General features: G+C 40.1%; 1 protein-coding gene across 11 annotated transcripts in view; it reads left to right on the top strand.

Annotated features, from left to right (window-relative positions):
* Positions 1–3,869: 3,869 nt before the first annotated feature.
* Positions 3,870–18,813, top strand: part of Trim55 (tripartite motif containing 55) — a 53,135-nt gene continuing 38,191 nt past the window's right edge. For 10 of the 11 annotated variants that reach the window (XM_048782993.1, XM_048782990.1, XM_015485829.2 and 7 more), the window contains exons 1-4: positions 4,018–4,408; positions 4,897–5,069; positions 11,751–11,916; positions 13,602–13,697. In XM_048782993.1, the coding sequence (XP_048638950.1) occupies positions 4,241–4,408; positions 4,897–5,069; positions 11,751–11,916; positions 13,602–13,697 (603 nt within the window). In that variant the 5' untranslated portion in view covers positions 4,018–4,240. Of the gene's footprint in view, positions 4,409–4,896; positions 5,070–11,750; positions 11,917–13,601; positions 13,698–18,813 lie in introns of all 11 variants that reach the window. The other variant, XM_048782992.1, reaches the window with a different exon arrangement.

The following is an 18,813-nucleotide window of genomic DNA, read 5'->3' as shown; positions in this document are numbered from 1 at the left end:
TTAGCCAGGTTACGGGCACTCTTCATCTGTCCCTTTCACCACTGCAGGATTAACCTAGCCAACACACACTCTCATAGAAGTGTCCCTGAGAGAAGCTCTTAATGACTTCCTGATGTCTAATTTATTAAGTGTCAGAAACTCTTCAGTCCAGTGTTCACAGCCTGCCAATGCATCAGTAGCATGCTCTGCACTCCAGCCTAAACCACCATATCCTCCTAGACTCCTGCTCACCCACCTCCCTGCCTTGCTTCTTCTATCTCACATGAAAAGCCCCACCTGTGACTCACCTAGCCACATATTTTTATGTTTAAGTTCCTCAGTGGCTCTGTTCAAAAGCTACCCCCACCCATGAAACTTCCCTCAGTCCTCCCACCCTAAAAGTCTGTAGTCCTTATCACACTTTCTTTTGAACTATGGTTCTATATGTGCATATCTTATCTCTATTAGGCTCAGCTCCTTGAGGACATGGCTTGTGTCTTGTTTATCTTTTGTTCCCCAGAGCCTTGCACAATGGAGATACCAGATAAACATATGATGAATTTTTTTAAATTATTTTTTATTTGTTCTACTTGTACATGACAGCAGAATGCATTTCAATTCATCATACACAAATGGAGCGCAACATTTCAATTCTCTGGTTGTACATGGTGTAGAGACGCACCATTCTTGCAATCATATATGTACCTAGGGTAAAGATGTCCATCTCATTCCACCATCTTTCCTACCCTCATAACCCCTCCTCACCCTCCCCTTTGCCCAATCCATGCTGTTCCTCCATTCTTCCCATACTCCCCCCCCCCGCCCCACCCATGATAGATCAGCATCCACTAATCAGAGAAAACATTCAGCCTTTGGTTTTTTGGGATTGGCTTGCTTCGCTTAGCATAATATTCTCCAACTCCATCCATTTACCTGCAAATGCCATAATTTTATTCTCTTTTAATGCTGAGTAATATTCCATTGTGTATAATATATACTACAGTTTCTTTACCCATACTCAATGAATGTTTTTTGAGGCAATGACTTCTTTCTATATGAATAAGCTCTGCTACAATGTACAGTCGTGTGCAGCATTACAACTTTTCAGTCAATGATGGACCAAGTGCATGCCCAGCAGTGGTCCCATGAGACTGTTTTGCCTAATGATGTCTTAGCTGTCATAATGTTCTGCACAACACATTACGCACACGTTAATAATGATGCTATGTAAGGAAGTCTAGGCTATTCTCTGTGTGTTTTTTTGTCTTAATTTTTAACAAAAGCATTTAAAAATGAAAACTACAAATAGAAAAATCTTAAAGAATTTTCATTTCTTTTTTAGAAAGCTTACGAAAGTATTCTTGTGTATCTACACAATGTGTTTGAGTTTAATAAATATTATTACAAAAGAGTCAAAAAGTTAAAAAATTTAAAAGTGCATAAAATAAAAAGTTATAGTAAGTTCAGTTCAATTTATTATTGAAGAAAAGAAAATTTTTAATACATTTAGTGCAGCCTAAGTGTGTGATATTTATAAGGTCTACAGGGGCGTCCAGTCATGTCCTCAGCCTTCACATTCACTCACCACTCATCCAGAGCAATTTTCAGTCCTGTGAGCTCCATTCATGGTAAGTGCCATCCACGTATACCATTTCTTATCTTTTATATCATATTTTCACTGAACCTTTTCTATACTCAGATATGCATATACATGTATGTGTAATTATTATTGTGCTACAATTGCTTAGAGTATTCAGTACAACACTGTGCTGTTGGTAGGAGTGATAATCTGCACCATATAGCCTCAGTATGCAGTAGGCTAGACCATCTAATTTTCTCTAAGTACTCTGGGATGTTCGCATAATGACAGAATTGCCTAGCAACGAATTTCTCAGAATCCATCCCTGTTGTTAATCAACTTATGACTATACCATTAGTTTAAGTTGCTGAGATGGTTAATTTTGATTGTCAACTAGATCGAGAGAGTTCTGGAAATTGAATAAAGCAGACTGCTGGGTGTGTCTGTGAGGGAACTGTCAGAGGCAATTGAGGTGGATAAGTGAACTGAGTAGGGAAGACCTATCCTGAATATGGGAAGCCCAGTCCAATAGGCTGGGGGCCTGGATAGAACAAAAACTACATGTGTGCAAGCTCTTGACTCTCCTTGAGCAGGTGTGGTTTTCTCCATTGCTATCATCCCAGGACATCAGACTCTTCAGCCTTTGAACATGGATTTGTACCAGCAAGTCTCCAGGGAGCTTCCAGGCCTTCAGCCTCAGACTGCATCATTTGTTTCTCATGTTCTGAGGCTCCCAACTTCTTGTATTGAGCTCTCCATCCTGCAGATGGGCATTGTGAAGCCCTTCCACCCCTGACCCTATAATCCAATCTAATAGAACGCTCTTTTAATTATATATACATTTTATTGGTTCTATTCCTCTGGAGAACCCTGGTTAATACAAGTGTTATTCCTTAGTTTGCAAGGTCTTACACTTTTACAGTAGAAACTTCTTCTTCCCTAAAAATTATCTCATATATTGTGCTCAGACCTCCATAGTCAAAGTAATGATAAACAGAATTAACTGCCTAGTCTAGGTGACCAGATGTAAATCAGTAAGAAAAATTTCATCAGTTTCTTTTCACTAAATAAGTTGCTAAATAAATATTGAAAAATATTAGCAGAATCATCCCAAGATCCCTGAAGTGTTTATGAATACATGTAACTTATTATTAGGTAACGGAGCTTATTATTAGATCATCAATAAGCTCTCAGTGCACACAGCACTAAGTCCACACATAACCAGTCACCCTGATCTACCCTTTACTGATAATTAAGTACATTGGGGATTGTGAACAAAATGTAATCTTTATTTAAGGTTTTTAAAATCAAGGAAAAACAGGATACAAATTCATCGTGTAAAAACAGTCATGATTTTTTCTTTCAGTTTTTAATCTCATTCAAAAAATTTTAAATACAATACAGTTAAACAGTTGTTTCACAAAATCCTGGCAAATATCAGAATCTATATTTATAACTTAAGATTTATAACTACAAATAGAAAAATCTTAAAGAATTTTCATTTCTTAAGAGTAGACTAAGAATATCAGAAATGTCCAGGAAAGCTCTAAATTTTAAATATCACCTTGGAGGAAAGAGCAGATGCACAACTATTTCAGAAGTAGATCAGACAGAGATATGGAAGAACTATGTTTTCATTTCAGTTGTAGATGGCACTGATATCTGTCCCCTGACATGTGGCCAAAGGAAATCATGTTTCTGCTAGCCACAGGCCAGCTACTACTATACCATTACAAATTATTGTCATGAACTAAATTTAAATTTTTAAAGAATATCAAATTTTCTTTGTGTTTTTGGATGTGTATAGGGGTAAGGGAATAGGATGAAAGAGGGTTAGGGAGGAAGGAAAGCAACGTGTAAAAGAATTATTAGTTGTTTTTTTTTAATCGGATCATCAACTGGGTGTTTTTGTTTTGTTTTGTTTCAATTTTGTAGACATCTTTATTGTAAAAGGATTTGAATTCAGCTTTTCAATTGGAATTTCCCCCTGACTACAACCCTGGCAAATATGAATGATTTAATATTCAATAAGTCATTTTAGATGGCTACCTTTGGGAAGCCATGATAATGATGTTCAAGATGAGTTTTTTTATTATTATTTATTATTATTATTATTATTTGTTCTTAAGCAGGTACTGTCAGGCTACTTTCCTTGACTCAGTTTCTGATTTCTCAAGACAGAAATGGTGTTCACTGTACAGCTGGACTCTTGGGCCGCATTCTGCCCTTCCTGAAGAAGCCTGTCACCAAGTTCCTCCCCAGTGCTGGCTGAGGCATGTCTCAGGGGCCAGGCATGAACATTTGCATTTGTTGTTGACAACTGTCAGCTTCTACCTCCTTCCCCTCACCACCCCTGTCTAAATGGGGTTTGTAATCCTCCTTCCCACCCACTCTCTTCACTCCCAGGGGCAAGAATGTTGACTCCTGCTCTCTGTCACCTGTCAGAATCCATCCTCCTGTCACTGGCTTATATGGACAAGTCGGCCCACTGTCACGTGACATTGGGCTGCTAAAAACAGCTCTGGCTCCACTCTGAACGAGGGCCTGAAACAATGTCCTCCACCAAGAGAAACATAAAGGACACTTGATCATACAGTCCTTGGAATTATTTCCAGGAAACACACTCGCCGAGGCCATTCGGAGCACCCTTTCCCTGGCAGTGCACTCAGGGACGGCCAGGAGATGAGTGCATCTCTGAATTACAAGTCTTTTTCCAAAGAGCAACAGACCATGGATAACTTGGAGAAGCAACTTATCTGTCCCATCTGCCTGGAGATGTTCACGAAGCCCGTGGTCATTCTCCCCTGTCAGCACAACCTGTGCCGGAAGTGTGCCAGCGACATTTTCCAGGTAGGCTTGTTTGGGATTTGGGGGTGCAAAAGATCCCCTCCTCTCCAAATCAAGTGCTTCATATCGAAGTCGACTCCTTTAGAAAACTTTACAGGACAACATTTATTTTCAATTTAAAATACAAATCTAGTTGTATTTTAATTCTAAGAATCACATTTGTTTTTAACAAAACCAAATCATTGAATTTGTTTCAAAGTCAAAAATGAATTACTACCCAAGACACAAATGTTGGTGTTTCTGGCTGAAACTTTTGGTTATGAAAACATTGGGTGGAAAAATGCCTCGTGCTGACTTATACATTGCAGTGCCTGTGGATGAGGACTGGCTCTCTGCTCCAGGACCACTGGCACTAAAGCCCTGAGGGATTATCTTATGCCAAGCTTAAAGTGGAAGTCCATGTTGTTTGTAATCACAGAGAGTGAAAATAAGTCTCAGGAAAGCTCCCTGTGATGTGACTCAATTCCTCTTTCCTTGCTTGGCAAGAACAGGCCTCTAACCCGTATTTGCCGACAAGAGGAGGTACCACGGTGGCATCAGGGGGCCGATTCCGATGCCCCTCCTGTAGACACGAAGTGGTTCTGGACAGACACGGGGTCTATGGACTTCAGAGGAACCTGCTGGTAGAAAACATCATCGACATCTACAAGCAGGAGTCCACCAGGTAACACTCTTCCATGTGCCAAATCCTTTTGATGCTTGTTTGTATTTGTTTGTATGTTTTCAAAGGGTTGCCACGCTGAATGATTGTCTACCAGAGACTGACTTGTTTTATAGTAAAGGGATTTTCCAAGTCAGTCCTTCCCAATGGGACTGAGAGTCACTCATGGAAAGAGAGAAGGGAACTGGTGTTCAGCTTTGGTATCATGTAAGAATGAAGTGACTCATTAGTACTAATCCATCCCAGATGGTGATGCTGAAAGAGGCATGCAGTGGCCCTCCCCTGAAAGCCTTGTAGTACATACATTTTAGACATTTTTTGCACATTACAGATCCTTTGTATTTCCAGACCCTACATAGCAGAAAAATTCCAGTGCAAATATAAAGTTAACAGAAATGGCATCTTCCAAAATAGCCCAGTTTCTAGTTCAGACATTCTTGCCCTTAAAATTGTCTAGCTAATAATAAGAAAAACAAAATCCTCTGACATTGTCACCAGTTTGAATCTATGAGAAATTCAAAGGCAGATATCAATCCTGGCCTTTACAGACTTACAATTTAGAGACATGGCAGGGGGAAAAATTAAGTCCAGGCTGTATATTATATTTGCTGTATACTTTTAGCATTTACTTGTTGATTGATTGTTATATACATCCATCCCTTTAAAAAAATGTTAAAGGCTTCTTATTTATGGAACCACATTGGCCATGCAGTTTCTTTCCTAGAGACAACACTGCAAAAATATATTCCTAGAAGGCACAGAGTGAAGAGCCTTTTCACAACTGTGCACATCTCAGTCCAATCCACAAAGCTCCGTAGCAATATGGAGACCCTCTAGAAATGGCCTCATTGAGATTCTTATTCAGGGTCATGTATTTATAGAACATCTGTTAGGTTTTAAGAGCCTTGTGCTTTAGAAGGAAAGCTGTTCTACAAATCTAACCTATAATTATTGTCATTATTATGGCTATTAGTTTCTGCTTGAGATTCAAAACTTAATCAGATAGTACCAGGATATAGATGGGATTGGGGAAGAAGAATGGTTGATGACTTATTGCAGAGATTGCAGCCACCTGTTTTCCTTGCTTCCAAAATCTCCTGACAAGAAAGTACTATTGTTGTTATCACATCAGAGATCTGATCTCACTGAATTTTGTTACTTAAAGTTCTTTTAAAAAATGAACCAATTAATAATCAACCAATTATTAAAATGAATTGCTATGATAGCTATTTTAGTACCTAGTACAGGAGTTGGCTTATTTTGCTTAGCATGATATTCTCGCCTTACACCAGATAGTTGCTCTCTAAGCTTACATTAATAATGACATTAGTATTATTACATTAACTACATTAATTTTCTCACGGGTTGCCATAGTGGGAACTTGAAATATGAATAAAACAATACTTGTTACGAAATCCAGAGGAGAGGAGATGTTAAAACTTATGGCATTAGTAAAACCACAGAAACACTTGCTTACTTGAGCCATGAACTTAGGTTGTTGCCGCTACCAAAAATAGTGCCAAGGAACTGGGAAGCAAATTGCATGAAAGGAATGAACCAAATTTCTAAAAAAATAAGCTCATGATCAAGAATAAGTTTGCTTTTTTTGATTATCAAATTTTTCCTATGTTGTTTCTTAAACATGAGACTTGCCTTTAGGGCATTTTAACTTGGTGGCCAAACCACAAGTGGCCCAGAAGGCTTGGCCACAGGTCTGGGCATGGAGTCAGTTGTTCTCTGGAGGCTGGAAGTCTTGACAGATCAGAACTCTGAACCTCAGGGTACATTAGACAACCCTGGAATAACCTTGGATAAGAAGAGTGAAATGAGCCCGGCTGTGGCCATTGGGGACGTCAAAGGAAAGGGAAGGAGGTATCAACAATGGACCATGGGTACTGGGCAACTCTGGCCTCTTACAGAACACCTAGAGACTGTAATTCTCCACAAATCCTGGCCTTATCTAGAACAGGGCATGGTGCTAAACAAGTCTCAGTTTGGGGGTTTGGTAAAAGAAGTAATTTGGTTAATATTAAGAATAAACAGTAATAAACTTTAAAGTATAAAAAGCAAAATTACTATGTGCTATGGGTCAGACACTGTTCAGGGTACTTTTTGTGTCAATCTTGTGTGATTCTTTCCTACACAATCCTGTGAGGTGATACTGCTGCTGCTGATGATGATTACTATTATTGCCCTATTAAAAGTCTTTATTATTTATTTATTTATTTTAAAGTTTGATAATTGTTTTTTTATTTGTTCTAATTAGTTATACATGACAGTAGCATGCATTTTGACACATCATATATAAATAGAGTATAATTTCTCATTCTCCTGGTTGTACATGATATAGAATTACACCAGTTATGCAGTCTTATATGCACATAGCATAGTAATGTCTGATTCAGTTCACTGTCTTCTCACTCTGTCTAATACAAAATACTTCTATTCTTCCCTAGGCCCACCCACTTATTGTGAATTAGCATTTGCATATCAGAGAAAACATCCAGCTTTTGGTTCTTTGGAATTGGTTTATTTTGCTTAACATGATATTCTCCAGTTTCATTCTTCTTAAGGCTGGGTAATATTCCATTGTGTATATATACCACATTTTCTTTATCCATTCATCTATTAAAGGGCATTAGGTGCTTCCACAGTTTAGCTATTGTGAATTGAGTTGCTATAAACATTGATGTGGCTGCATTACTATAGTATGCTGATTTTAAGTCCTTTGGGTATACAGCGAGGAGTGGGAGAGTTGGGTCAAATGGTGGTTCCATTCCAAGTTTTCTAAGGAATCTCCATACTGCTTTCCAGAGTGGTTGCACCAATTTGCAGTCCCACCAGCAATGAATGATTGTGCCTTTTCCTCCACATCTTCGCCAACACTTATTATTGTCTATATTCTTGAAAACTGCCATTCTGACTGGTGTGAGATAAAATCTTAGAGTAGTTTTGATTTGCATTTCTCTAATTACTAGAGATGTCGAACATTTTTTTATATATTTGTTGACCAAATGTATATCTTCTTCTGGAAATGTCTGTTCAGCTGCATAGCCCATTTATGATTGGCTTGTTTGGTTTTTTGATGTTAAGTTTTTTGAGTTATTTATATATCCTGGAGATTAGGGCTCTACCTGATGTGCATGTGGCAAAAATTTGCTTCCCAAATATAGGTTCTCTCTTCACCTCATTGATTGTTTCTTTTGCTGAGAAGAAGCTTTTTAGTTTGAGTCCATTACATTTATTAATTCTTGATTTTATTTCTTGTGCTTTAGGGGTCTTGTTAAGGAAGTTGGGGCCTAATCCAAAGTGATAAAGATTTGGGCCTACTTTTTCCTCTATTAGGTGCAGAGACCAGAATAGTCAAAGCCATCCTTAGCAAGAAGAGTGAAGCCACAGGCATCAGAATACCAGACCTTAAACGATACTATAAAGCCATAGTAACAAAAACAGCATGGTGTTGGCACCAAAATAGATATGTAGATAAATGGTACAGAATGGAGGACTCAGACAAACCCACATAAATACAGTTATCTCATACTAGACAAAGGCGCCAAAAACATACATTGGAGAAAAGGTAGTCTCTTCATCAAATGGTGCTGGGGGAACTGGAAATCCATATGTAGCAAAATGAAAATAAATCCCTGTCTCTCATCATGCACAAAACTCAACTCAAAGCTCCTTGCTTCTTGAATCCATGTCTTCTTCTTTGTTAGTTTACTCTTTTGTTTTTGTGGAGCACATCCTTAAGCAATCTCTTAAAATATACACAGTCCTCTTCTTTTTAGCTTCCCTTAAATGCCTGTCTTCAGGACACCTTGTAGAGGTTCAACTGCAGCTTCGGGCTGCAGTTTCAGAATCTTTCCAGAACTCCACAGCTCAAGTCAGCTGGCTTCTTGTAGCATTCTCCCCTGTAGGCACTTAGAGCTAAGATGTAACTCAAGTAAGTCACTGTTCCCAATTTCCAACATTTGGTGACATCTCTCATTTGCCGTCATCTTGCTTACGTTTAGTCCTTTATTGATTTATACCTTTTTATTTCCTTATCTCATTTTAGGGGGATTTCATCAGGAAACATAAGTACATGCCTGGGTTCATTTTGCCATATTTAATTAGAAGACTCTTGGTCCAATTTCTAGACATAAGTAAAAACTGAGACCAGAATAGATTGAGTAACTCACCTAAGGCCACATGGAGAAGCCGAGGTAGGATTAAGCTTTAAGTTCAGTACAATCGTACTGCCTGAATCACTTCACCAAGACCAGACTCCTACCTTTCAGTAAATGCTGGTGTGGTCCCCACAGCCTCCAAGATGGGCACGAGCAGGTACAGGTTCATTGCATCTAGTTTAAACAGCATGGCTGGGAGTCTCTGCCAACATTTGACATTGACCTCTGAACCACGACTGTGAACTTGGCCACTCACCTCATAAAAATGCATTCACATCTTTATTCTGCATGCCATATTTGTCCCAAATCTGTTATTTCTTGTAAGTTGTCCAGAGGTTTTCATTGTATGCTCATTTTTAAGCCAGTGATACCCTTAGTCCTATATTGACACCTAAACAAGAAAAACCTAATAAGGAATATGGGAAGCAGCTCTCAGTATATTGTCGCATCATGAAAAAGAAGAAATTGAATCACAAACAAAAATAAGCACATATCTTGATGACTATTTCCACATGTTCAGTACCTCCTATCCTACATATACCTGTGCCTGTAACACCGTCTTTGGTGACAACAGAACAGCACCTGGGACACAGGCTGCCCTCAGGAAATGCTTGGGGGAGGTGAATGCAGTAGCTCTTCCTGTGCTGTTTTCTAGTAGATGTGTACCAGACTCTTGATTAGTTCACATTTATTACAAGATAGAGATACATGGGAGGGAAGGTTTTGGAGGTAGAGATGCCTTTGATCAGACAGAGACCAGTTTATCAGTCCTTATCTGCAGAGGGCTTGGTCATTTATGACTCCTCAGGATGTTGTCTGGTCTTTCCCTTTGCCAAATGGGAGCCCATGTTCCCCATGCCTTCTAGAAGCTGTGTGGTGATATGTAAAGCTCAGGGTACACTGTCCACCAGTCAGGCAAATTACCTTTTATTTTCTTATTCATTCAATAAATATTTAAGGAGCCCTCTCCTGTATGCAAGTTACTGTTCTGGGTACTGGGGAATCCAGCAAAAAAGAAGACACACCATAGCCCCTGCCCCCAAGGAGCTCACATTCTAGGGGAGGAAATAGGCCTTGAAGGGAGCATAATCTTCCCAGTTATAGGGTTATTTTTCTTGTTTAATTCCCAAGCATATGGCCAAGTCAGGAAGTCATAGATTACTCAGGCAACACCAGTTACAACCAATAACCACTAGCTGCTAAGCTGCTATAAGACCAGACTGAAATTCTTCTTGCAAACATCAGATTCCAAAAGCTTAAAGCTGGAAGTCCATGCAATTTCCCTACCAGACATGGAGATTTCCTAACATTTAGTTGCCCCAATCCAAATACTGGACTTTTGCCTAGTGACTTATAGAGGTATATAGCAAGTTCTCCATCTTCTTCTGAGTTCTAACACTGTAGTTTAGTATGCCACATATCAGCATTAATTGTTTTCAAACATTTTTATTTATGACTCACAGTTGGAAGTATGCTTTTCATTGTTAATATTGACCAATTACATATATGGATATGTATGTATATATATAATTTCATATAATGTGTTTTTGTGTGTGTGTGTGTATGCCTAAAACAAAATTTTACATATCAGTACTTATTCTTATTTCATATAATGCACAGTATTTGCTTTTCAATTTTATTTTAACTTTAGCAATGCTAGTCACAACCCCGTAAACTGATTTCATGCCCCTTAAAACCTGTAATTTTTAAGGAATGTGATTCAATAACAACTGAGAAGAAAGTAGTCCCAAATCTGAAATGCTTCTAAATATCTATGTGGTTGGGACTATTAAAAATGCTCTTGGGTTTAGAGTTAATAATTTTCATTTTTTTTTTCAAATACTTATAGAAACTATTAACAGTCTTAGTCTTTAGATAGAATACATCAGAACTCCTGGATTTTGTATAAGGAAGCCACATCCACACTTCCCTCTTATGTACTTCTAACTTCCAACCAGCACCTAGATTAATAATAAAAGAAAACTTTGGCTCTCCCTAGCCATCTTCAGTTTTATAGGTGGGAAAGGTGTTTGCCAAGACCAGAGGCTGAAGGGCTGGGAGTGAGCTCTTCTGCTGACACAAACTTGATATTTAGCTTATCAGCAACTTCCCCTTCTTACCCATAATAGGAAAGTGTCTCATGAGAAACTTGTGAGCTCATGGGCACAGAGCTGGAGCACATTTCTGATGGCTGGCAAGGGCCCAGCATTCAACTTTCAGGAATTTCACTAGACAGTTTTAAAGCTTGAATTGAAATCAGCCATGATGGAAATACACTATGAAAATTGATAAATGCTACAAATCAGTGTCTCCAGGCCCCAATCCCCTCGACAAACTGGTTAAGAGACTTGTCAGCACCCACCACTAACTTACAGGGAAACTGAACTCCAAGCATTTGGAGTACATGAAAGAAACCCCAGCAGTCTTCTGGAATAGGGTGGCTGGGGTTCAGGGACCTGTCTCTGCTCTGATCCAATAAAAGTTGATGAACATTTATCCGCTTACTTCCTCCCAGGCCAGAAAAGAAGTCTGACCAGCCCATGTGCGAAGAACATGAAGAGGAGCGCATCAACATCTACTGTCTGAACTGTGAAGTGCCCACCTGTTCCCTCTGCAAGGTGTTTGGTGCACACAAGGATTGCCAGGTGGCACCCCTCACTCACGTGTTCCAGAGGCAGAAGGTAAAGGAGCCATTCCGGCTCTTCCTTCTCAGTCCTTTTCAAGTGTTGGTGTGGTCAGCTCTGCGCTGGGGAAGGAGTCAACCCAAGCCATGCAGGGCCACAGGGCCCTGGAGGGCATGTGCAGAGGGCCCCTCAGGGGAAGATATGGGACAGTTGGTGCACACAGAGCCTCATGTCAGATTCCCTGCAGGGTCGTAGAGAAGACCAGGGAGAACAAGGATACTGAGGTTCAGGAACAGATGCAGAAGAACAGAACCCCAGATTTTGTGCCTTTTGGAGGTTACTGAAGACAAGCATGTTAAGGGGCCAGGCCCAAGCTCAACCTGCTTACAATTATTGGAAGTTTAGATTACAGATAAGAATAAGAATAAAATAAGAATTGCATGGACCCGCCATTAGGAACTCCATAAGATAAGAAAAGGGTGGCTTTCCCCGCTTCCAGTCACAGAATACTTTTCTTCATTCACCAAGGAAAGTTCTTTTGCCCTCTGTAGATCCCAGAATAGTGACATGAAGTTACTGAACAGCTTTAAAACTTTGCCTCCTGTTGGGCTTCAGGTTGCCCAGCTTCTAAAAGCCATCCCAAGGATGGTGCATCTCCCTGCCACACCCACCCAGGCCTCCACCTCAGCCCCCTCGTTCTAACCAAATAAAGTCTCCACATCAGCTCATCACTAACCTGCCAGCCTGGTTTCATGCAGGAACTTGTGAGAACTTATCCCTCTGGTGCAGATAAAAGTGGGGTTGGAGCACTGAGACTTGCAGACACTCTTGGACTGAGAATTCGAGCAGCTCCACCTCTCGGTATCTGTCAGTTAGAATCATCAACTCCTCCTTGGTCTGTGAAGATCAGGGCTGAAATCAAATCTGGAAGTTGAACTCGTCAGGCAACACCAACTACCACCAATAACCACTAGCTGCTAAAGAAAGAGGATTTTTCACATTTATTTTGCAAATTTATTTTTCAATTTACTTTTGACTTATTCCCCCTTCTCCTCCTTTCCTCCTGCCCTACACCACCATCTTAACATTATTTCCCTCAAAGCCCTGGTGACTTGTGGGAAGGGGATAGGGACAGAAGGTGGGACTCTGTCCTGGCTGCTATTTGGTCAAACTGCTTCACTTTTACCTGATAGGATTGTGTATTAGCTTCCATTTGAAGATATGATTCTTCAGCTTTCAGATGTTTTACAACTATTGTTTTGATCCAGATCTCCCATCTTAAGTAAGAGGAAATTAGGGTCCAAGTTGAGTACATGTTTTGCCCAACTTTTTTACAGAGTTGGACCAAGCATGTAGATTTCCTATGTCACCATTCACTGCTCCCTGCAGCTCCATAGTCAGAAATGGGAAGAGGGTAAAATGTTTAGAGTTCCTCATCTTAAATGTTATTCTCCATAGCTACAATTTCAATGTTCTTCCTGTTTTCAACAGAGTCACAGTCTCCAGTGAGAATGTGAGGAAAACTATGAAATCCCTTCCCACACAAATGCATCCCTATCTGAGGGTGGGCTTGCAAGATCAGGAGGTTCACAGGTTTCCCAAGTCTCACTGTTATTCCTTTGGAATTGCATGGACCCGCCATTAGGAACTCTATAAGAACAATACTGTGACTTAATCCACACTCTCCAGTGACTAGGAAACCTGGCCCCCAAGATCTTGAGTCCCTCTTTTCTCTTCATCAGTCAGAGCTCAGTGATGGCATCGCTGTTCTTGTGGGGAGCAATGATCGAGTCCAAGGGGTGATCAGCCAGCTGGAGGACACCTGTAAAACCATTGAGGTAAGTCAGGTGACTCCCAGGGAGGTGAGCCTACAACTCCTGGGGTTTGTAGCTTCCTCAGTGCCCCAGTAGAAATCCCCATCCTGCCCTTAGTTCTTTTCTAACAGAATGGGTTCCTTCCTGATATGTCTCTGAAATGCTCACTTCCTGGCACATAAGAGAAATTGCCACATGAATGAAAGAGGCAGATTTTACCACAATTACTCAGGTGGTTGTTGTATGTGTTGCTCTTCCTTGGTCAACTCCTTTTGAAAGATTAAGCAAGGAGAAAAACCAATTTCCAGTTCATGGAAATGAGTGTTACTGCTACTCCTGCAAACCTTCTTGGGGTAAATCCTGACAGTCTTAAGTCATACTAGTAAAATGCCTATTGTTTTACATGTATGTCTGTTAATTTTATGAATGGCATGTTGCATTTTTCTTTCTGCTTCTTTTTTTTAACCTAAGAATTATGTTCTTAAGATCCGTTCATATTACTATGAGCATGTATATTATATATCTAAATATATATTACATATTTAGACCTTTGCATTATATATATATATACCTTTAAATAATAGAATTGGGGGGTTTTCTTTACATATTGCTCTATCTCACATTTTTATAAAGTAAGTCTGAAATATTTTATAACCAGTAAAATAAAAAACAAACGAATGGTACTCACTTTATAAAGTTGCTGAGAGGAATTTAAAAAGCAGAATGCTTAGCACAGTACCTTGTATGTAATGAATGACCTGTGAAAACTCATTATTATTTTATCATTAGAAAGACCCGTTCTATTAAGAGCTGAGGGCCATTTCCTAGATGATGGCTTCAATTGTCTCATTTTAGATCTACACATCATTAAATCTCCTTTCTTCTCCACACTCACATCCTTAAAAAGACCCATGATAAATCTAGGATTCATTTATAAAGAAATGTTTTGTTCTTGGTGAAGAACTCAAAAATAGTCAGAAATGGGCAATATCTACTTTTTCCTTTGCACTTATTTACAGTAAAGGTCAAATACAGTTTAATCAGTAGCCATGGATTAGGACAGACCACATTGAGTCTGGAGTGTTTAAGTAGGAGGCTGTTGCTTCTGAGTGAGATAATATGCAGATCCCTGGGCCTTTTTCAGAGATGTCTGTGAGGTGGAACTGGCTTTCTGTCTGAAACCGAGAAAAACCCTGTGGGTCACATTGGAGCCTTGAGCAAATGCAAACAACTCAATTCCGGCTCCTTTAAGCCAACATCAAAGGGTGGCAAGAGATTTGACAACAGGATTTCTTCACAGTGACTGGTCAGAATCAAAGTGGGAAGCAGCTGTTTCTAATTATGCTGAGAACAAGACAAGAAGGAACAGGTTTCAAGTTAATTCAGCAGAAGGGAGTTAGAGCAGATATCAGGGAGAACTTTCCAGAAGCAAAGGTCAGGATCATTACCCCATTCTTCCTGATAATGACATTCATTACCTGTCACACTTTTATTTTCACAGCTTACTAAAGTAGGGTGTGTAATTGCTCCCTGCAAGTCTGTTTTGACCATCCCTTTTTATCTTTTTATGTTTGGGATTTTATCTTAAGGAAATAGGGAAAAAGCATAGAAAGTGTTATATATATGAATGATACATAAATATATATGTGAATGATATATAAATATATGATATGTTTTATATATATAATAGGATGTATCTATATACATAATATATAAAATATATAAATAGTATAGGATGTATGCATTCCTATATAACAACATAGAATGTGTATATTTATATCGAACCTTCTGTACAACCATGGGAGGAAAAACACCAGAAAGGCTAAGACCTTTAAATAATGGAACTGAGGGTGATTTTCAATGCCTTCTTTACATATTTCTCTATCTCACATTTTTATAAAATAAGTCTGACATATTGTATAATCAGTAAAATAAAAAACAAATGAATGGATATGGTGTGGATAAGCATGGTTCTTTCAGATCAGTGTAGGTGGCTCATCTGGAGATGTAGGGATTGCCTCAGAGCACAGTGGAGGTCTCTGACTTCCTGGTTCCAGTCCTGTTTGAAGGGCCCCTGAAGACAGGAACACCATCACAAGAGGCCACTTCATGCACCTATGGTTTCCAGTAGAGCCAAACCTGCATCCGTGAGCAAAACCTCAGAGGTTCTGCTTCTCACCAGCCTGCAAAGCAGGACAATGTAGAGCAAACCAGGTCTTTGGGCTCTGAGTGAAATGGTTCCACTTTGCTCAGCAGGTGACTTCTGCAGCAGGGATGTGGAAACAGAGCTCCCCTGTCTCCTGTTCTGTCTGGGACTGTTGTTTCTCTTCCTGGCTTTGCTCACCACCTGCCTGGAAACATTTTTTGAGAAGCTATTGGTGGTTCCTGGGGGTGGGGAGTTGTTGTTAAAGAATTCTCTTTTCTGATTGGTGAAGGACTCCTTAGGGATAGGAAATGGAGTAGCCCCTGGGGTGGGCACTGTCCTTCCATAATTACTTCATCTCTCCACGGGGACACTGACACCTGCCCTCTGGTAGTGGTGCCTGTTCCTTGCACATGTCTAATTTTGTCCCTGATCATGTAATGTCTTGCCTGGGGAGGCTCCTGGCCAGGGATCTGCACTGGAGCATTGCTGAGCTTAGGGTAAATCACATCTGGATTCCTTGTTATTCTTAAAAAAAAAAAAAACAAAACCGCATGCTGTTGACATGTATTTACATTGATGATGAGAACAAATTTGAGGGTGGCTATAGTTGTCAAGGGGCAGTATGGGCTGTCTTGAATAGGGAATGGTATTTCCCCTCTGCTGTGAGCTATGGTGGAGCAAAGGACCCCTGAGACTTAGCCATTCCAGATGAGGGTAGTCTAAGATATTGCCTGAGTTTTGGATTGCAGGTTGACCAAGGTCTTCTGAGCTGTTCTGGATGAGCCTAGAATGCTCTGGACTTCACTTGCTTTTCCAGGCCTGCAGATATTCTGAATTGGGCTGGAACTGGGAAGGGGATTGCTCACAATGGTGAAGTTCTCCTTGGGAGGAACTCTCTACTTCTGGGAAAGCATGCTTCACTTTCATTCCTCATCCCTAGAAAACATAACCTCTCTCTTGTCATATTTACCAAGGGCACTTATCCTATGTCACTGGATAGCTCAAGGAGCAGGCTGGTAATAGTATCCCTCCCAATGGCAAACAGGCAAACCTTGGAAATAATACTGTTTCATATGAATATCTGTCTAAGGGAAATTGCCACAAGTTGAATTGTAAAAAATTAATATTGTTCCCTATATCTGAAAATGACAACTTTTGTAAATCCTCCAGTAATTTTGTAAGAACCGATCCATTATATTTCCAAAACAGTGATTTTTTTTATTGATTTTTAAAAAAATAAATGACAGCGGAATACATTACAATTCTTATTACACATATACAGCACAATTTTTCATATCTCTGGTAAAAACCGTAATTTTACCCCCAACTGCATTTCCTCATTTCTGAAACATTGTCCATGCAGGTACAAATACAAAATAGGAATATATATATATATATATATATATATATATATATAATTTTAATAAGTATGCCAGAATTTTGAGACCATGTTTTTAATGCAAGATAATATGCTTTTTCAAAAGAACAGATTTAAGAGTATTCATTTTTGTTCCATCACTTAATTATGGGAGGTGGGGCAAGTTACTTCAGCTTGCCGACCCTCCAGTTCCTCAGCCTTACGGTGGGGATGATAATACTCTCCACAGTGTTGTGACAATCAGGTTTTGGGGTAAGAGCATGTGCCTGGGGCTTGTAGGCAAGGCCTCAGTCGCCCTCAGAGTCAGCTTGGAAAGCACATACTTTTACTGACAATGCAAACAAACCATCCCCTTACCACTGGGACTTGTTTTAAGTGGTGCCAGAAGACTATCAAGGTCCTGGTTAATTGTAATAGCAGGGCTGAGCAGCTCCCTTCAGAGGGGAAAATTAAAAATGAATGGAACTAGATATTAGCTCTATTATTTATCCAAAAGGCTTTGTGACAACCTGAAATATTGTCAACCAAGGTAGACCGAGCGGCTCCTGGGAAGCAGGCTGCCTATTCACAGAGCACGGTGAGTTCAACATCTGCTCGACTTGCCACGTGGCTTCCACTGCACAGTGGGCTCCCGTCAGAACAAGCCCACCTGGCCACATCCCTCATAGGGTTGATTCAGGAGATAACCCAGAAAAGCCCCAAAGCCAAGAGCCTCAAGAGAAAGCTTAAGAAATGCCACAAATTATGACATAATTATCCTCCTAATGTAGAGAGACTGCTCAATACAGTAGGAAAGAGTATTACTTTGGGAGACCTAAGAACCACAACCCCCAAATGTATTTGTTCAGCTGAGTTCCACACAAAGGCATGAGCTGGCAGGGACTGGGCAGAACCCCGGCCTGTACCTAGAGGCCCTTTTCTAGGTACATTCTATTCTGTGCCCCTGGGAGTTCTCCAAATGGTTGTCAGAACTTTATAGATGAAGGCCTAAAATTCTTGGTAAGAAGTTCCCATCTTAATGTAGTTTTTTTCTTTTTTTATAAAGTTCTCTTGTATGGCTTTTTAAAATACCTTTATTTTATTTTTCTGTGGTGCTAAGGCTCAAACCCAGTGCCTCACACCTGCTAGGCAAGCGCTAACCATTGAGCAACAACCTCAGCACTTTAATATAGTTCTTCCTTCAGTGTTACTAGTCTAGTGTCTGTTTTTTCTTTCTTTTGGGGAGACAATGTGGTGGGGGAAGAAACCATGTCTGGCTTCATGAAGGAACTTGTGAAGTACTGTATTTCAAGTGAAGCTGTCACTCTGAACAACTGTGTCTCCATGAATGCTGGAGGAATGTGGTGGAGATATCAATGGGCCTGGTGGAGCCGCAGTTGCCCAGTGACAAGTGGTGGGGCTAAGAGTTATCTCAGGCTCTATTTTAGTTGCAGAACTATGCTCCTTACATGGTAAGGGCAGTGGTCATAATTGCTGTAAGCTTTTCCTGTTGCGCCCATGGCACGTGCCCATGTTGGGACTGACATTACTGTCTTAGTACTGTACATGACACTCTGCAACTGTCTGGGAATGGAGAGAGGCGTGTTCTAGTCTGAAGAGCCTCAAAAATATCTCCA

Source organism: Marmota marmota, unplaced genomic scaffold (genome assembly GCF_001458135.2).
Source record: "Marmota marmota marmota unplaced genomic scaffold, marMar, whole genome shotgun sequence".
In the NCBI taxonomy this organism is placed as follows: Eukaryota; Metazoa; Chordata; class Mammalia; order Rodentia; family Sciuridae; genus Marmota; species Marmota marmota.
The sequence above is the reverse complement of the archived record's forward strand: the minus strand, read 5'-3'. Positions and strand labels throughout refer to the sequence as shown.